The sequence below is a fragment of the Amblyomma mixtum genome, chromosome 3, assembly GCF_055824585.1.
Source record: "Amblyomma mixtum isolate Tamu chromosome 3, ASM5582458v1, whole genome shotgun sequence".
Lineage (NCBI taxonomy): Eukaryota > Metazoa > Arthropoda > Arachnida > Ixodida > Ixodidae > Amblyomma > Amblyomma mixtum.
This window is the reverse complement of record NC_143014.1, coordinates 99,527,570-99,545,428: the sequence shown is the minus strand read 5'-3', so window position 1 is coordinate 99,545,428 and position 17,859 is coordinate 99,527,570. Positions and strand designations below refer to the sequence as shown.

The following is a 17,859-nucleotide window of genomic DNA, read 5'->3' as shown; positions in this document are numbered from 1 at the left end:
ACGTCAAGAAAGGGAAACCAGACAGAAGGTTGAACTTTCGCAGCATATAGGTTCTGAGATAAAATGCACTGCCCTCTGAACAGTGACCTTGCTGAAAGCGGTGATTGTGCGTGTTTATCAACCATACGGCTCTCCCACATGCTAAGCAGTCTTGTTAAAGGGGCCCAGAAACACAATCTTAGTTAACTGTTTTGCCTGTTGATTGCATACGGTGAGTTATAATGGTGCTATTAGCGTCGGTAATACCGCGCATATTCCGTTTTTTAATATTTTAATGTCCTCCCAAAAACAACTTCATGGCTCTGATGGTGTCGCCACACAGTGGCGGGTTTTTAGCAGCGGATATGACATCACCTGGCGTGAGCTTGATGATCGGTTGGTTTAGGTTGGTTTATGGGGTTTAACGTCCCAAAGCGACTAAGGCTATGAGAGACGCCGTAGTGGAGGGCTCCGAAAATTTCGACCACCTGGGGTTCTTTAACGTGCACTGACATCGCACAGTACACGGGCCTCTAGAATTTCTCCTGCAAAGAAATTCTAGCCACCGCGGCCGGGATCGAACCCGCGTCTTTTGGGTCAGCAGCCGAGCACCATAGCCGCTGAGCCACTGCGGCGGCTTGATGATCGGAAAAACAGTGAATATACTGCAAATTGTGTGAATAAATAGAGACATTTTGTCACCTGTCTGCATTTTATACTAGATCAACCAAAACAACTTGTTCGTCTTAGATAAAAGCCATGCAAAGCAAGTAAAATAAAAATACACCACCAGGGGCGCTCTGGCATGGAAACGACGCTGCCAGTCTCAGCAAGAACGAGTTAAAGAGAGCAGGCAACCATGGAGTGCAAACTTCTGCGACGTGCTCTGGCTGGCTGTTTTGATTGGTTGCGCCAGGTGCCGTCATTGGGAGAGCGAAATAGGAGTGGGAAGCCCTGCCAAAATCGAGTTGAGGGCAGCGTTTTGTTTGCTTGTATTTTGAAATTTCTCCACTGAATAACTCCCGTTCCTGTGCATCGATTCCTGTAATTCTTTTTAAGTCAGCATCTGTGTGACATAAAGAACCCACCTGAAGTATAGCCGGTATCCCCCCAAGCAGTGTTTCGCAGCCCCTTTAACAGGAAAACGTTCACACGGAATTGCGGTGTCCTTCATTACAGGCACAAATCTTATAGTGTAAGACGTGACCTCAATGTCCTTTATAAGAGACTGTTGAAGTGGGCTATGTCCCAAACGAACATAGCATCACAAATAATTCCTAGTTCATAGTCTCAAGTACTGTACATAGTCTCAAGACTATGTACAGAAAAGACAGATGAGCATTTAGACACCTAATAAGTACAGCTGCCAGGAAGCGGTGGTTTTCAGTTTTGAAAAATAAAAATCCTGAAACAGGTTAGTGGACAAAAACTGCATGAAAGATTCACTAGACTGTATCAAGGTAGCAAGAAATTCTGCCCACGCATGGAATCCCTTTGAAAGCGCCCCAGAAAAGTCACAAAAATTCTATGTAATGAATTTATGTTCCTCCTCACACAATGCACCAATTGCAACAGTGTCACAACGCATTTTGGCAACGAAGTCGTCGCAAGTTTGCGTCCGTACAGACAAGAAGTGCTCCCAACCAATCCAAGCCTGCTTTTTTATCATATTCTTTTCATCAGGGCAAGAGATGGCAACGACATCAGCATAAGCCAAAATCTTAATTTTACACTGTACTAGCGAGAAGCCACAATTAGCTGTGTTTCTGAAGAAACTGAGCTATAGGTGGTCGAGATATATAACGCGAGTTGAAAAGGAGATGTAGAGCAGGTGATGCAAATAAAATATATTTGGTAAACTCTCTAGGTGCATGCTGCAGGTGTGCCGGGGGGAGGGGTGACTGGCAAGCCGTTTTTTGGGGTGACAGAAAGATGTCTTGGCTGTATATACCTGCCAATACAAGGTAGCTTCCGCTTCCGCTCATAGTGGATGCATGCAGCAGTCCTGACGGCGCCCGCGTAAGCACACTCTGCGCAGGAGAAATTCTCGACTGACATGAGCTTCAGCAGAGGCATATTACTCGCCTGATGTGGTCTCCGAAACTGCTAAAGCTGAAAGGTTTTGTAGATGAAAAATCCATCAGCTTTTCTTCATATGTACCTCATCAGATAGAGTCTAGTATACATAGCCGATGTACACTAATTCTGAATTCATTTGATTCCATGGCTCTTGCTTAAATTTAAATCTTTTTGTCATGGACAGTAATTTAAAGTGGGTAAAGTCAAAACATCTCGCATTGAGCAAATCTTTCAGTTTTGTTTTATATGCTGATATCACAAAGAAAAGTAAACAGCAAAACAAGGTTGAATAAAAACAATCTACGTTCAGAATTTTTTATAGTCTGAACCCGTTTGAACTCGTCTGAACCAGTTCGATGCGATCCGAACTAGTTCGAACCGGAATGGAATGTCACTCTGGAGCCGAACCCGGAACTGAACCTGAAAGGTGTGAACCCGAACCTGAACCGAACCTGAAAAAATTCCGGTTTGACACCCTAGTATGAATCCATCATACCTTCTCAGTGGAATGCGTGAGAAGATTTCGAATGCTGAAGCATGCTCTGAAACATTTTGCCCACACCTGTGCAAGGAGCAGCATCAGCAGACTTGTAATACCCAGCACGTGGCATGGCCGAGACATGTAAGTGTGCAAATAGCAGCACATCTTTCTACAAGACAGTGAGCTGGCAGCGGTGAGCAATGCCACACTGCAGTTGGACCACTGAACAAACATCATCTAGTCAAAATTAGACAAATTTACCATATAAATATTGCGGATGGTTCAAAAGGTATATGGCAAAAATGTCATGGTCGCCTACAATGCATTTCAATGGCAACAGTGATTAGCAGAAGGTATGCATCTATGCTAGATTTGCGCCTCAAGGTCAACCGAAGACAACGACAAATTCCCACCGTTTGAGAAGCAGCCGCCAACCGGTCAATGGTGCCCACGGTGGCTGTGGTGTTACGAGTGGGCCGATTCCATAGGCTGGTTGGCATCTTGCCTGTACAGGGCTCCTTCTTGTGTGCAAAGTAGGCAGCGAGCATTGTGAACTTTCTTTTGCATTTACCGCACTGGAATGTGTCTTCTTCTCCCTCTTCTTCACTCTCCTCATCAGCAGCTGGAACCACTTCCACTGCAATCAGTGTGCACATGGCACTCTTTGTTAGGTTTGCTTCTGCATTAGATCAGTTACAAATATTCCACCAGCAATACTCCTAACATACAAAACTGAACAAAAAAAACGTTCCAAATAACCTAGTGAAGGTTGTTCAATTACTACCAACACCTATGAGTGAACGAAAATCAATAAATGAACTGTCACAGAACTTCGATTTGTACATTTTTAGATTAATTATTTATGTACCTCACAGCAAAACTTTTGACATGAAATAGGCAGGAACACACAAGTATATGATAAAGCCAATTCCCTGAGATATACCTAGTTTACACACTTCAAAGTTATTAACAGTCGCTGAACACTGCCTTTAACACTTTAAGCAAAGACTTCAACATCACCATGGACACCCTCACATCTGAATGGTGAAAATATTGCATGTTTTTAAAAAGGCAAGCAAGCAAATCCTAGTGCATAGTATCAGTTTCTGCGGCAGATCTCCTGTTAATGTTTAGTCAAGTTTTTCAAGAAACATTCATCACTCAATCCACAGAAACTGTAAAAACACAATAAAACCTTCCACCAAGTTGGCCAAGAAGCCAGCACAAGATGATAGGTAAGTTTTTCTTGCGTTCTGACTAAACAGTAGAGATGCACAACAAAGATGGAGGCAGAAAGGCATGACACAGTGCTGACTTAAAACTGAAGAATTATCTGAACAGATGATCTTTATATAACCAAAAAAGGTGCTCGAACAGTGAAAAAATGAAAAAGGAAAAAAGCAGAGGATTACTATCACAGGAGAAACCGTGACACCAGGTTCAAAAACTGAAATTGTTTTTTGGACAAAGAGACCAATGACATGCTTATGCACTTGACAACCAGCATTTTTATTTCACTGCGGCAGGAAATAGACTTTTATACATCGTGAGAATGCTTTAGGAATCTTTAAGGCACTGGCCTGTTCGTCCAATTTAGCATCAGTCACACCAAAAAGATATTTATTTTATTTATTTATTTGGAACATACTGCTAGCCTCTTTGGAGGCTGTTGCAGGAATGGGTACATGTTGGTTTTCTTTTTTAGGTATGTCACAAAAAAATTCACAAAGAAGGTTCACACAACTGAAATAACATTGTAAAAGGGATAATCATGGGAGACAGTTTCAAAATGCAAGACACAATATTAAACAACACAAAATAAAGCACAGTGTGAAAAAAGATTTCTTCAAAAAAGTATGTGCAGTGCATTACTAAAAAGTTCAAATAAACAATTATGACAGGCTACAAAGAAAACTACTCAGAGATTCAGAGCTAACAACATTTGCAGGTAACATATTCCATTCCCTAATCGCTTGCAGAAAAAATGAATAATGAAAGGCGTCAGTATTGAATTTATACTCTGTTAAATGCTGTGTGTTTCGTTCTGGTATTGCGTTTTGGTGAAGGAACTAAGTAGAGGTCAGAATCTATTTTTAGAGCACCGTTTAAGAGGAGAAAGACGAATTTCAGGCGTGAGCTTTGGGCGCGGTTACTAATAGTGGAGAGATTTGCCTTGTTTAAGAGTTTAGTTGGGGAGTCATTACGTTGATATTTGTTAAAAATAAACCTTACTGCTTAGAATAAGATAAAAAAGCACTTTAATTGCAGGTCACAACTTTCTGTTGATGCTTCTTTTAATATGTTTGATTTATCCTGGGTTTTTTCACTCTCAAACACAAATGTACCAAGCAGGAAGGGGCTGTGAAAACTGCGTCAACTCCTGCTGTGGTCCCAATTTTTTTCAGACTATACGAGATGCTATGAATGCATGGAATTGCTACTACACTCATGTCTCTGTTTTTCAATGAATTTCACCTACTTTGGCAGGTATATTTAGGCAATACAATTACAATGAGTCCAAAGCAAAGAGCTCTTCATGAAAAGCAACAACTGCTGATGCAGCTAAAGTATCTGGTTACAGGTTCTAAAGTTCTGCGCCTTTCATGTGAAAGCACACAAAACACACAGTTTCCACAAGACTGGAAGAATACAAAGTGCAACAAAAATGGGTACTATTTTGAGTCTCCATTACCTGCAACATGCTGTTGCTCAAAATATGCAGACAAAAGGAAATTCTTCAGCTGGCTCACTGTAATCACTGCACGGTCCAAAGTCATCAAGTGAACTAGCAAGAATTATTAATAAAAATTTTTAAATCAGTTTTTGTGACCTTTCCATCCCCCCTCAACCCCCGAAATAATGTTACCACGTAATATCAATAACCAGCCTTGATAGCCAAGAAACGACCATACACTACAGAACTCATATGGACATCCCACACACAAGCACAACGCAGCCAAATGCAAACTACTCTTACTCTTAACAAAACTGGAGGACGCTTAAGCTTCGTCTTTAAGAGTGGAACACGACAGCGTGTTGCAGCTCTGCCAGGGAGTCCACGGAACGCCATCGCCCATTTGGCGCGACTCCTTGCCCGTTGAAAACACCTTTGGGCGCATTTCTCATTTTTTTTCAATTGTTTCAATTAATTAATTGATCAAATACACACTATGCATTTTCTTACTTACCATCAACAAGCATTGGCTTTTTCATTCTGAACATTTTGAGAACTTTGAACCCCTAATTCTAATTTTTTTCATTTCTTTAATTAATCAATTAATTACAACAATTTCATTAACTCATCATCGCCTATCACACACCAATCATCAATCACTAGAACCACAAATTACTATGATAAGATTTTTATTATGTAGCCCCTGACTGTTTCCGACACATGGTGCCGACTACGACGCCGACGACTTTTCAACCGAATGAGCTGTATACGCCGTCGTGTAAAAAGCTCTGAACTTGACAACTTTTTGTCCTACGCCTCGGGCAAAGAAACAACAATGAATGAATTGCACCAACTCCCACCCTAAAGCACCTACTCATCTAGATAACATGATCACTGATGGCATAGTCTTCATCCACATCCCTTACAGCTTAGGCCAACCAGAACACCATTCTCTTAGGCCAGCAGGTGAATGCACAAGTTGTTTGTTACAACATACAATAGCAATGCAATCAACACTATCTACCCACAAATAGCTCCCTATATTGCTGTAAAGAAAGAAAAAAATGCTACTTTCAGGGTGTCGTAGCTTTGCTTTGTTCCAATTAAGCTTGTTTCCTAAAGAAGTGTGCATATATTCCGTTCACACTTGAGGCATTTTCAAACTGCCAACAGCTTACAAAGTAAGCATGAACGAGACAGAGAGAAAGAGATCAGAAGTACTTTACTAGGGTGGCATATAAATCTTCCAGAATACCAATGGCCTGGTGCACAATGACTGGTTGGTCGTCCCACTAGGGCGACGCCAGCCAGCCAGGCACACCAGGAGGGAAGTGGCATGATATGAGGGCAACGGGACAGAGGTGGAGGCAATGTTCGAAGCATGTGCAAGGTAAAAGAAACACCCTGTAGTACGCACCCCTCTCATTTTGGTTCCCAGGCTGGCTGGTTTCCAGAAGCTGCTGCACAGCTAATACAGTCTGAGCATCCAGGACATTTCCTGGAAGTAGAACACATAACGATGATTTTATTCATACAGTATGCTCAGCAGGAAAGTCAAGACATTTGCACCCAGTTGCCCTGAAGCTGAACACACACTGGTTTGCTTTATATTGGCTATACTTAAGGACATTACTGAGCACATCATTCTGTATCAAAGTGCTCAACCCTCATGTAACACCCTATTACTGATGCATTTGAGGTACTGGGAGTAAATATAATCTTTTCCCCTTTAATGTAGAGAAAAAATCAGCTGCGTAGAAATGAGCATGACAAGCAATTAAAACATAGATCAGATTATGGCAAACACCATAACAGGTATACACAGTTGGCAGAATACATAATGCCCACCCCTTGGTTTGATGTGCCAAAATGAACACTTAAAGGAGCTAACAAGCCAAGCATAAAACCAGCTGCTTATCTGCCGAAAAATATCGGAAGCTTTTGCTTCCAAGTGAATAACTGAGTCTCGCACGTATTTAGCCATAAATTATCCAAGGCATACAGAAAGTAGCAAAGAAGCACAGCAAGGCGAAATTACGTTGTGTTAAAAAGGAACACAATAAAGCGTGCGTTCGCGATATTAAAAAAAAATACAGAGACGTGTTTTACGTGGATGCTTAGTTCACGACGCCAAACCGATAACAGCTTTAGGAATATGTGCTTGGGTGGTGGTGTAAACTTTATTGGCCACGACAAATTACAGGTGGGGGCCAGAGCCCCCCTCATGGCCTGCGGGAGTGGCCCACACAGTGGGTTCCTCCCTTACAAATGGTGTGCCAGACCCTGGAGGGCCAGCCTGTTAGAGGCACTGGTGATGGCGAGTCGTTGGTCTTGGAGTGCTGAACTGGACATCAGCTGTTCCCAGTAAGTGAGTGCCACCTCTGGGGGAGGGGGGTGCGGGTAAGTGGAACAGGTGAGCAGAACATGCAGAAAGTCGCCTGGTTTGCCACATAGTCGACAGGAGGAGGAGAATAGGTCAGGGAAGCGTCCGTGCATGACTATCGGGTATGGGAGTGTGCGAGTTTGAAGCCTGCGCCAGAAAGTTGATTGCGTGGTTGATAGCGAAGGGTGAGGAGGTGCGTATATCTGTCTGTTGAAACGATAGTGTTGTAGGATGTCACTGAAATTTAACAGGCACTCCCCTTCGACGGAGGAGGCGGTGTGCTCACCCGCCCGGAGGGTAAGATCTCGGGCGAGGGCATGCGCCTCCTCGTTTCCGGGTAGTCCGGCATGTGCTGGCGCCCAGATGAGCGTTACGGTTCTGGAGGGATTCCTGCATCGGAGTATGCTGCTGGCTTGCCGAGAGATACGACCAGTGCTATAATTTAGGATTGCTGTTTGCGAATCGGATATAATTTTGGTAGCGGCTGAAGAGGAGATGGCTAGAGCAATAGCCGCCTCCTCTGCCGTGGTTATGGATGAGGTAAGAATGGTTCCTGCCGTGATGGGGCGGCCGTCACTGCGAACAGCCACTATAGCTGCCTGATGCGTAGAGCGAGGCATCAGTATATGCTACATTGGGATCCTCTCCGTAAGCTCTGTGTAGTGCTAAGGCCCGGGCCTCTCTGCACTTTTTATCGCGCTCCGGGTGCATGTGTTTAGGGAGGGGGGGTATCTGAACTGCAGCTCTTATGGGAGTGGGGATTGTGTCAGTGCCGGGTATAACGCCGACAGGCGATATGCGAAGAGACTGCAGCAGAGCTCGTCCTGCAGGGGTGCGTGTGAGTCTGGCTAGTTGTGCCGTTTTGGTGGCCTCACAGAGTTCCTCGAAAGTGTTATGTATTCCTAGTCGAAGAAGGCGCTCTGTGGAAGTGCATGGGGGAAGGCGTAAAGCTGTGCGCGTACTGCTCCGAATGAGGCATTTTGTGCTCACCGCGCGTGCCTTTCCGCACGTGAAGCTCTAGTAATCATCCAGTACTACGAATGGTATTTGATCTGAAGCCAGTACCACTGAAATGGTTCATTCGAAAAGCAAATCGTTTCCTCAAGCATAAAGGCCAACTCGGATCTTGCACCAAGCACATGAGGACGCGCACCAAACAATTTTTGACACAGTGCAAAGGACAGCACACGGATAACTTTCACGGTCGGAATCGTACATCTCCGACATCTCCATCTCCAAACAACATCTCCAAACAACAAACAGCGATTCCAAATATACTGCGGAATCGCATGAACACGAAATCAGTCGCTGGCTGTGGGTGTGTCCGGCCTGACGAATGTCGAAAAAAAAAAATACTTTAGCCTTGATACACAGTGCAGCGCTTTTTATATCAGCAACACCACATGTTCGTAGAAGTTACGCTCGGCATGGTTACAGAGAAAGCAAGAGCTCTCGGGACGAACGCGACAGATACTATGGTCATTGCGTACAACAAACCAACGGGTCATGCGTACGTGACACAGTGGGTCGGCAGCTCAAAAGACACAACAGCACACACAGCCCCAGTACCATCAGTCACATCAGGCCATAGCCACATGCACGCTTTAATTCAACAGCGCATACACCACAGGCTAGCATCAAGTCAAAGGTGTGGAGGGAAACTGCCCTTCTACCACGCTGATCTTGTTAGGTTACATAAAAGAAGAAGTCAAGTATTGTCGTTACCTGTCAGCGCGTCAATCAGTAACTGTGCCATGAACCTATGATAAAATGTTTAAAATAAAAGACTGAAAAATCGCTAGCAGATACCATTCCACCTAAAAGTTACAGGTAGCGCAGATTTCGTTTACTAAAGTGCAGTCGACTTGGCCATAACACCCTCTACCCTCAACACACAGATACTACGTTAGTAGAACAAGCCAGTTTCGCAGCTCCACCAAAAACATAGCCCCAGTGGCGGTCACGCGAACTAACGGCGCTGCAGTCTCGTCTTGCTATCGGTCCAGCGCATCGTCTGCTACACGCAGAACGCAAAGTCTGAGCGCATATCTGCTTTATATGCGGTGCCACTCTTCTTTGGAACGAAGCAGCCAAGTCACAACTGCTTGTTCATGTTGTGTAACGTGATAATAATGTGCTGAGATTAATACAAGCGCTTTGAAAGCTCTACGGTGTCCTCTTTTACATGCGCATTGTCTCGCGAACTACTTGAAGGTGATCGCTTTCGTGACGGCCGAATAAAAGCAGTAATTTTTTTTATGTTAAGACAATCCCTAATAAAAAGGTGGTGTTGAAGGATACAAGGATGAAAGAGCGAAATTATCTCAAGTGCTTCGTTTGGTCGTTTAATTTTGTATAAGAAAATATCAGTGGTTAATGACGCGTTTCTGTGCTTCGCGCCCAACGACTGCCCTTATATCCAGCCATCGAGTTCATTTTAGCTCACAAACCACTGAGACCTGCCCCGAGAAAGTGGATGTTCATAATTGTTGACGTACCAGTTTCAGTTCGTGAGTTCGCTAATTCCGGGGTTGACGCTTATTAGCAGCAAAGTAACTGGTCGATTAAAAGAAGATTATTAAAGCAAGCGCAGTGTGAAGAATGTACTACGGCGCGGTTGCTTTAAGCACTTCCTTCACCTTTCGAAGATGTTGAAATCGATATCGGATGCCTACATGAGATGAAAAAACTAAATTATGCAGCGCAAATTTTCGATTACGTGTAGAATTAAAAAAATGATTACAGTTCATTTCACGCATTCAGCTAAGGAACGGAGAATGTCAGAATAGCTTGTGCCGGAATGGTTGCAAAGTGAGGAAGTAGAAGGTGGGAGTGGACCCAAGAGTACGCAGACGAAAGCTACAGTCAGGCGCTCAACGTCCTGCGTACGGGACACTCCATATCTAGCACCAGCTGATTTTGGAATGCGAGGAGAAATTTCACTATGCCCATTTGTCTGTTCAAACAAATTACCGAGGTTATCTATACAACCACTATTAGACTCCTGCCCGCTTCCTCCATGCTCCTGCCATTGACTCGTTGCCCTGGGAGCTTTAGTGAAGACTTTGGCATCTTTGCATAGAGTTATAAAAAGTGTTCCGTATAGAAGCATAGTCGTGCAGTTTTCTAAGAATTGCACAAAAGAGCTATATACGTGCCGCGTGTGCATACATTGAGCGCACGCTTTAAAACCACTACAGCGGCAGTTCTCTCATACACACGTTCCACTTACAGAACTGCAGCTGTCTGCATCTTTGAGGTTTTCACGGTGGTCACAGCGCGCATTACCAGGCGATATGAACCGATTAGCGCTAAGACTCAATTAGCTCCTCCGTACCATTGTTTCGCGGTTGAACTCAGCAGTTCCACCTTATATATGTGAAATTCACAATAAAATTTCTTTTCAGCATTCAAGTACGACCACCGCAGATTTCTGCACCCGTTTCAAACTGCCCAACACGTATATGACCCTGAATGATAAGCAATGAAAACGGACATTAGGCTCACAGCCAGAGCTGAATCGATTTAAACACTTTTCTTCAATGTTAAATACAGATGAGCTAAATGAAAAACTAGAAAAGAAAACACCCCGCGAGCATGTTTACTTCGCCTCTCGTTCATGTGTTTTGCTATGGTAGTAGCAGACGACAGCGCTGGACCGAAAGCGAGACTCGACTGCAGCGCTGTTGGTTCTCGTGACCCCCACAGGGGCCACCTTCCGCCGCTGGCCGGTATGGGAAGCTGCGAAACCAGTTCTGGTTACGTCGCACAGAAAGTTGCGTACGCCGCACAGTGCAACGGTGCAACTGCAGCACCATGCAGCACTACGCCCTAGGCTCAAATAAAGAAAGTGGAAATAATTAATTCGCATAATCACGTTTGAGCACATATCCGATATAATTCAAATGTCGGCTTCAATTTCTTTAAAATGAGGCATGACATATTGTTTTTTTTTCGAAGTCCGAGGGCACAAAGGACAAAAAAGAAGTTCTGTGCTGAGCGAGACATGCCAGCACAGGCAATTTAATCTGTTTAAGCAAGGGAAAACGTATCCGTCGACTATTTAACGCCCGCTTTGAGGTAGCGGCTGTTTCTTGTCGCACAGGGGACGCACTGTCCGGGCAAGTATAAACGACCACGAAATCGCCGATCAGTTCAGACAACCCTGATCGCCGCAGCGTTCCCGAGGGGCTGTTCCGCGGAGCCCCGTCACAAGGGTTTCTTGAGTTACCTTCGCACTCGGTGCGTTTTCGCGAGAACTGCACCCTATCGAGGACTTCAAGAACCCGCGCGCTTGTGCGAGCAAGCGACTAAGGTGAAATAACGACGAGCCGACCGACTCGCTGAACGCCAAAATGCCCGCTGTACGAGGGGACGGCATTCGCGGCCTGGCGGTTTTCATATCGGACATCCGAAACTGCAAAAGCAAGGAGGCGGAGATCAAGCGCATCAACAAGGAGCTTGCCAACATTCGTTCCAAGTTCAAAGGTGACAAGACGCTGGATGGCTACCAGAAGAAGAAGTACGTGTGCAAGCTCTTGTTCATTTTCCTTTTGGGCCACGACATTGACTTCGGCCACATGGAGGCGGTAAATCTGCTCAGCTCAAACAAATACTCTGAGAAGCAGATAGGCTACCTTTTCATCTCTGTGCTGCTGAACGAGAACAGCGAGTTGATGCGGCTCATTATCCAGAGCATCAAGAACGACCTATGTGCCCGCAACCCCATCCACGTGAACCTCGCGCTGCAGTGCATCGCCAACATCGGCAGCCGTGAGATGGCCGAGACGTTTGGCGGCGAGATCCCCAAGCTTCTGGTGTCGGGCGACACCATCGACGTGGTGAAGCAGAGCGCAGCGCTGTGCCTGCTGCGGCTGCTGCGTACGCTGCCGGACATCACCCCTAGCGGCGAGTGGACGTCGCGCATCATCCACCTGCTCAACGACCAGCACATGGGCGTCGTTACTGCCGCCGTGAGCCTCATTGACGCGCTGGTCAAGAAGAACCCGGACGAGTACAGAGGCTGCGTGTCGTTGGCCGTGTCACGGCTCAGCCGCATCGTAACCGCTTCGTACACGGACCTGCAGGACTACACCTACTACTTCGTGCCGGCGCCCTGGCTAAGCATGAAGTTGCTGCGTCTTCTGCAGAACTACCCGCCACCCGACGACCCCGGCGTCCGAGGCCGCCTCAACGAATGCCTCGAGACCATCCTCAACAAGGCCCAGGAGCCGCCCAAGTCTAAGAAGGTGCAGCATTCTAACGCCAAGAATGCGGTGCTCTTCGAGGCCATATCGCTCATCATCCACATGGACCGGCTGGGCGCCGTCATTGAGCCGAACCTGCTCGTGCGAGCCTGCAATCAGCTAGGGCAGTTTTTACAGCATCGTGAGACTAATCTGAGGTACCTGGCCCTGGAGAGCCTCTGCCTGCTGGCCACTTCGGAGTTCTCCCACGAGGCCGTGAAGAAGCACCAGGAGACGGTGGTGAACGCCCTCAAGACCGAGCGCGACGTAAGCGTTCGTCAGCGAGCAGTTGACTTACTCTATGCCATGTGCGACAAGTCCAATGCTGAAGAGATTGTAGCAGAGATGCTAGCCTACCTTGAAACAGCCGATTACTCCATCCGTGAGGAGATGGTTCTCAAGGTGGCTATTTTGGCCGAAAAGTATGCCTCAGACTACACATGGTATGTGGATGTCATCCTCAATCTCATCCGAATTGCGGGAGACTATGTCAGCGAGGAGGTCTGGTACCGTGTCATCCAGATAGTCATCAATCGGGAGGACGTGCAAGGTTATGCTGCTAAGACAGTGTTTGAAGCACTCCAAGCACCTGCTTGCCATGAGAACATGGTCAAGGTAGCTGGCTACATTCTGGGAGAATTTGGAAACTTGATTGCTGGCGATCAACGTTCCAGTCCATTGATCCAGTTTCAGCTGCTGCACTCCAAGTACCACCTCTGTTCTGCCAGCACCAGAGCACTCTTGCTGACCACCTACGTGAAGTTTATCAATCTTTTTCCAGAAATCAAGACAGAAATCCAGAACATCCTTCGCAGCAACAGCAATATTCGTTGTGCTGACTCCGAGTTGCAGCAGCGTGCTGTTGAATATCTGAGCCTGAGCCAGATTGCCTCACCAGATGTGCTGGCAACAGTCCTGGAGGAAATGCCCCCGTTTCCCGAGAGAGAGTCATCTATCCTGGCTATTCTGAAGCGCAAGAAACCAGGCATGTCCGAAGGAATCAATGCCAGCAATAAAGAAAACCTTCGTGCAGCACCATTGTTGGTAGATGGCACTGCTCCTGCTAATGGAACAACAGCCCCTGCAACTATGGACTTGCTTGGCCTATCTCTGGACCAGACTACTGCGCCTGCTCCACAGGCACCTGCCAATGGCACAACGGCTTGTTTAGTAGATGTGTTTGAAGACCAGTCTTCAGGAGCCCAGGGCAGCACAGCTGTGGTGGTTTCTAGTGAAGAGGGTCTCAAGAAATTTGTCTGCAAGCACAATGGCATCTTGTTTGAAAACGACCTTCTGCAGATTGGTGTCAAGGCTGAATTTCGTCAGAACCTGGGCCGTGTTGGGCTCTTCTATGGCAACAAGACAGCATCCCAGTTCCAAAGTTTCCTTCCCAACGTGACAAGTGACAACGTGGCCCTCAGCATCCAAGTGAAGCCTGTGGAACCGGCCATTGAAGCTGGAGCTCAAGTTGAGCAAATGGTCAATGTGGAGTGTGTTCAGGACTTTGCAGAAGCCCCAGGACTGGTCGTGCAGTTCGTCTATTGCGGTGTGCAACAGAAGTTCACTCTGCGGCTGCCAGTGTTTCTTAACAAGTTCTTGGAGCCAACAATAATGAACTCTGAGTCATTCTTTTCTCGCTGGAAGAATCTGAGCAGTCCTGGTCAAGAAGAACAGAAGATCTTCAAAGCACGCTTCCCCATGGAGACTGAAGGCATCCGTAGCAAGCTGTCTGGCTTTGGCATGCAGCTCCTGGATGGCATTGATCCTAACCCTGAAAACTTTGTCTGCGCTGGAATCATCCACACACGTGGACTTCAGATTGGTTCCTTGCTACGGCTTGAGCCTAATCGGCAAGCACAGATGTATCGGCTTACCATTCGAAGCAGCAAGGATGGAGTGTCCAAGATCCTAGTTGACCTTCTGCAGGAGCACTTCTAAAGCATCCCTCTTGAGGCCCAATAAGGCTGGCTGCTCCTTTTTTTTTTTCTCCCCCTCTGCTGTTAAAAGAAATGTACTTAAGGTATATAGCTTGGTGTTGGAGTTTCCTTCTCTGGATGTGCTTATTTCATTGTTTCTTTATCAACCACTAGCTGTTCTATGCTGTCAGTTTGCGTACTTAGTGTGAGCAGGAGCAGTTTTCATCAAATCTCGGATCAGTTGCTTTTTCCATCAGCCCTTTCTTTATGATCCAGGGAAAAAAAAAATGTATGGGCTATGTGAGATTGCAAAGCAATGTTTCAAGCTGTGGCAAGATTTCCTGAGCTAGTCACATCAAGAGCAACCCAGTACATGCGACACTGGCATTCTTTTCAACTGATCGAGTAGCACGCTACTATGAGATTCAAGCATAGAAGACCTTTTATGTTGTACGTGCTGCCGTATGGTCAATTGTGATACCTTGTATTTTGATGCGGTCTTTCGCATGCAATGGTCACCATTAAGTTCTCTTCTATCCAAAATATGTCCTTTTGTTCTTTGTCACATGCTTACCTCGAAGTGAATCTTGTTTTTTGTTTGTTCATAGTCGTGTAGGCTAGGCTGTCTGGTGTCTGTAATAATTTGTCCTTTGTTCTTTGGCATGCGAGGTGTGACTGCAAGCCGGTCTTGTGTCAAGTTCCAAATTCAGAAAGTTGGCTTTTGATCCATTATTGTGACTGCAATAGCTTTGTACTAGCTGTCTTTGATATTGGCTTGTTGCTCTAGGTTTGCTCCCCTAACATTCCAGTGTAGCACACATTGCGCTTTTTTCAATGCCTGCAATTCCTTGTAGAAGTCATTGCATTGAGACTCCCCCCTCCTGAGATGTACTCCTGTAATTTTAGTGTAGCCACACACTAACATTGCTCTTGTTCAGCTGTTAAGGGCATAACGTGAAACTTCCTGCACGCAGCTTGTGCCATGTTTGAATGTTTGCATTGCAAAGGGCTTGGTCATAAGGAACGCCTTGGGTATTTAAGTCATTGGTGAAATGTGAACTGCAGTGTGAAAATTTCCCGAAATTAACCTCTGAGCTGTCCTTGTGTGTTTAATAAAGCTACTCCTGGGCACTGTAATAAATACTGCTCATCCTAACCTTTCCCAAACTCAGCTTTGTACACAGCCCAACTTGGAAGTACAGTGTGAACATAACCCCTATTGCTGCTTTACTAAGTGCTTTGCGAGGCCTTTGGCTATGTGTGTGGCAACTAGGTTTGCTTGATGCATTTGTTTCAAATGCATGGTCATGTGATGCATCTGCATGAATGTAGTGTTGTACACTGTCAGCCAGCTGCACCATTCTGTGGCCAAGTGTTTGCAGCATATTGCAGGCGTTATGCCATCGTGAGGTGAGGAGAGCGTTTTGCACCGAGCTTGGCTTTCTTGCAAATCGACACAGTTCTAAGTGCTGACAGTCTTGGTGGCATGCTGCTGGCATTGATGTTTGGTGTAAATGGAAACTCATTTTATGTAAAGTGATTTTCAGCTAGATGCCCCTGTGAATCTGACAAGTCAATAAATGCTTAGCAAACATGTCATCAGTAAAACATAACTTCAGTGTTTTGGTGTTAGGGACAGGCTGCGAATCGCATTCCAAAGCTGGATGCACAGTTGGCTGGTTCGGTAAGTTGCAAATATTTGCTTTACCATAGTACGGTCTGAAGGGTTCACTTCAGGTAAAGTATGCTGCATTATTTATATAGCCCCTGTGAAACAAGCCTAGTAAACTGTGTATAAAAACATGCAGCAAGGTGATCGTGCATAATTCCTCAAAGCATTGTAGGAAGTCCCAATCACCTAGACCCGAGTGCCAGAACAACTTTTGTGAACATCTAAACAGCATTTCACTTGAGCCTTTCTATGAAGCACTGAATGCTGATCTATATGTTGTATTTATAAACACATCATGTTACTGATGTAGAGGCACATTGCTTTTAGGGAAAAACTCGTGAACATCATCTAATAATTGACTGTAATAAGCATATGTGATCATGTTGCCAGTGCAATCTGGGTATCAAGTTCCATCACACATTTAGCCTCGCAACTGTCATGGCCTTTTAAAAATCTAGCTGCAGGACCAAAAATATAACCACTTGATGAAATGTATCAGCATGAATTGATACATTTGGATAGCCTGCAAGTACGTGCAAATAATGAAACTCGGTGCAGGAAGCCTTATTCAGACAATGCGTTGGATCAACATTGAAAACGGTTATTATGCCATAGAAGACCACACTCCTTTCCCAATGTTACAGTTGGCATATGTTCTACATGTCAGTACACAATGGAAATTCAAGAGCATACAATGGGAAGCACACATACTGTGCTATACTGTTGAGTGAATATTGGAGCAGAAGAGATTTTGCCTGCACCTTTGTTCAAAGTTTATTAGCTTATAAAGACATACAATGCCTTGCTAGCTGCACTTATCAGAAACTCGTTTTCCCGATAGCTTCAACTCCCAGAAAATATTAACACAGAACATGCAAAGTATTACATAATGCAACTTTATTTGTAATTTGTAACATATGCTTTATGTGAAATGAGCAGAAATTATATGCAAACATGTAACTACAAAGTTCTTACCGGTGTGTAGTTGTCAGATGGACATTTTGTGACACCTGCAAGGGTGAGAAATGTAGCAAAGCCAGAAAAACTGCCATAACATCGAGATTGGATTGTAAAAGGCATCCATTTGATACTATTTTAAGCAATAGCTGAAGGGTCTTGTGTTGCACAAAAAGCAGTGTTGTCAGTGTTGGCCGTGAGTGAAAAAGCCCAAGCGAAGCAAAGAATTAATAAAATTCAGCTGAAAAGAAAATCTGGTCAGGGTTGGAATCAAACCCAGGACCTTCAGATTGCGAGTTTGACATGGTACCCATAAAGCCACGAAAGCTTGTTGCTTCAAGCTGAATAAAGGCAGACTTGGTGAAGTGCCTTAGAGACTTGTACTAATGTGTACGTACGAGTATGCTAATTGGGAATTAGGTAATTCAGTGGGTGGTGCAAACAGAACCCACTAATGCTATTGTGTTCTGCT

The 17,859-nt window shown here is 45.2% G+C and overlaps 2 protein-coding genes across 2 annotated transcripts in view; one reads left to right on the top strand and one right to left on the bottom strand.

Moving 5' to 3' along the window:
- Nucleotides 1-9,487, bottom strand: part of LOC149351133 (zinc finger protein 341-like) — a 44,608-nt gene extending 35,121 nt beyond the window's left edge. The window contains exons 1-3 of the mRNA XM_089580393.1: nt 9,322-9,487; nt 6,631-6,711; nt 2,953-3,176 (exon numbers count right to left, since the gene is read on the bottom strand). Coding sequence (XP_089436519.1) covers nt 2,953-3,176; nt 6,631-6,711; nt 9,322-9,352 — 336 coding nt within the window. The 5' untranslated portion in view covers nt 9,353-9,487. The remainder of the gene's footprint in view (nt 1-2,952; nt 3,177-6,630; nt 6,712-9,321) is intronic.
- A 2,069-nt stretch (nt 9,488-11,556) lies between these two features.
- AP-2alpha (adaptor protein complex 2, subunit alpha) lies at nt 11,557-16,371 on the top strand. Its single transcript, XM_089580392.1, has one exon. The coding sequence runs from the start codon at nt 11,952-11,954 to the stop codon at nt 14,778-14,780; it is 2,829 nt and encodes a 942-aa protein (XP_089436518.1). The 5' UTR covers nt 11,557-11,951; the 3' UTR covers nt 14,781-16,371.
- Nucleotides 16,372-17,859: the final 1,488 nt, after the last annotated feature.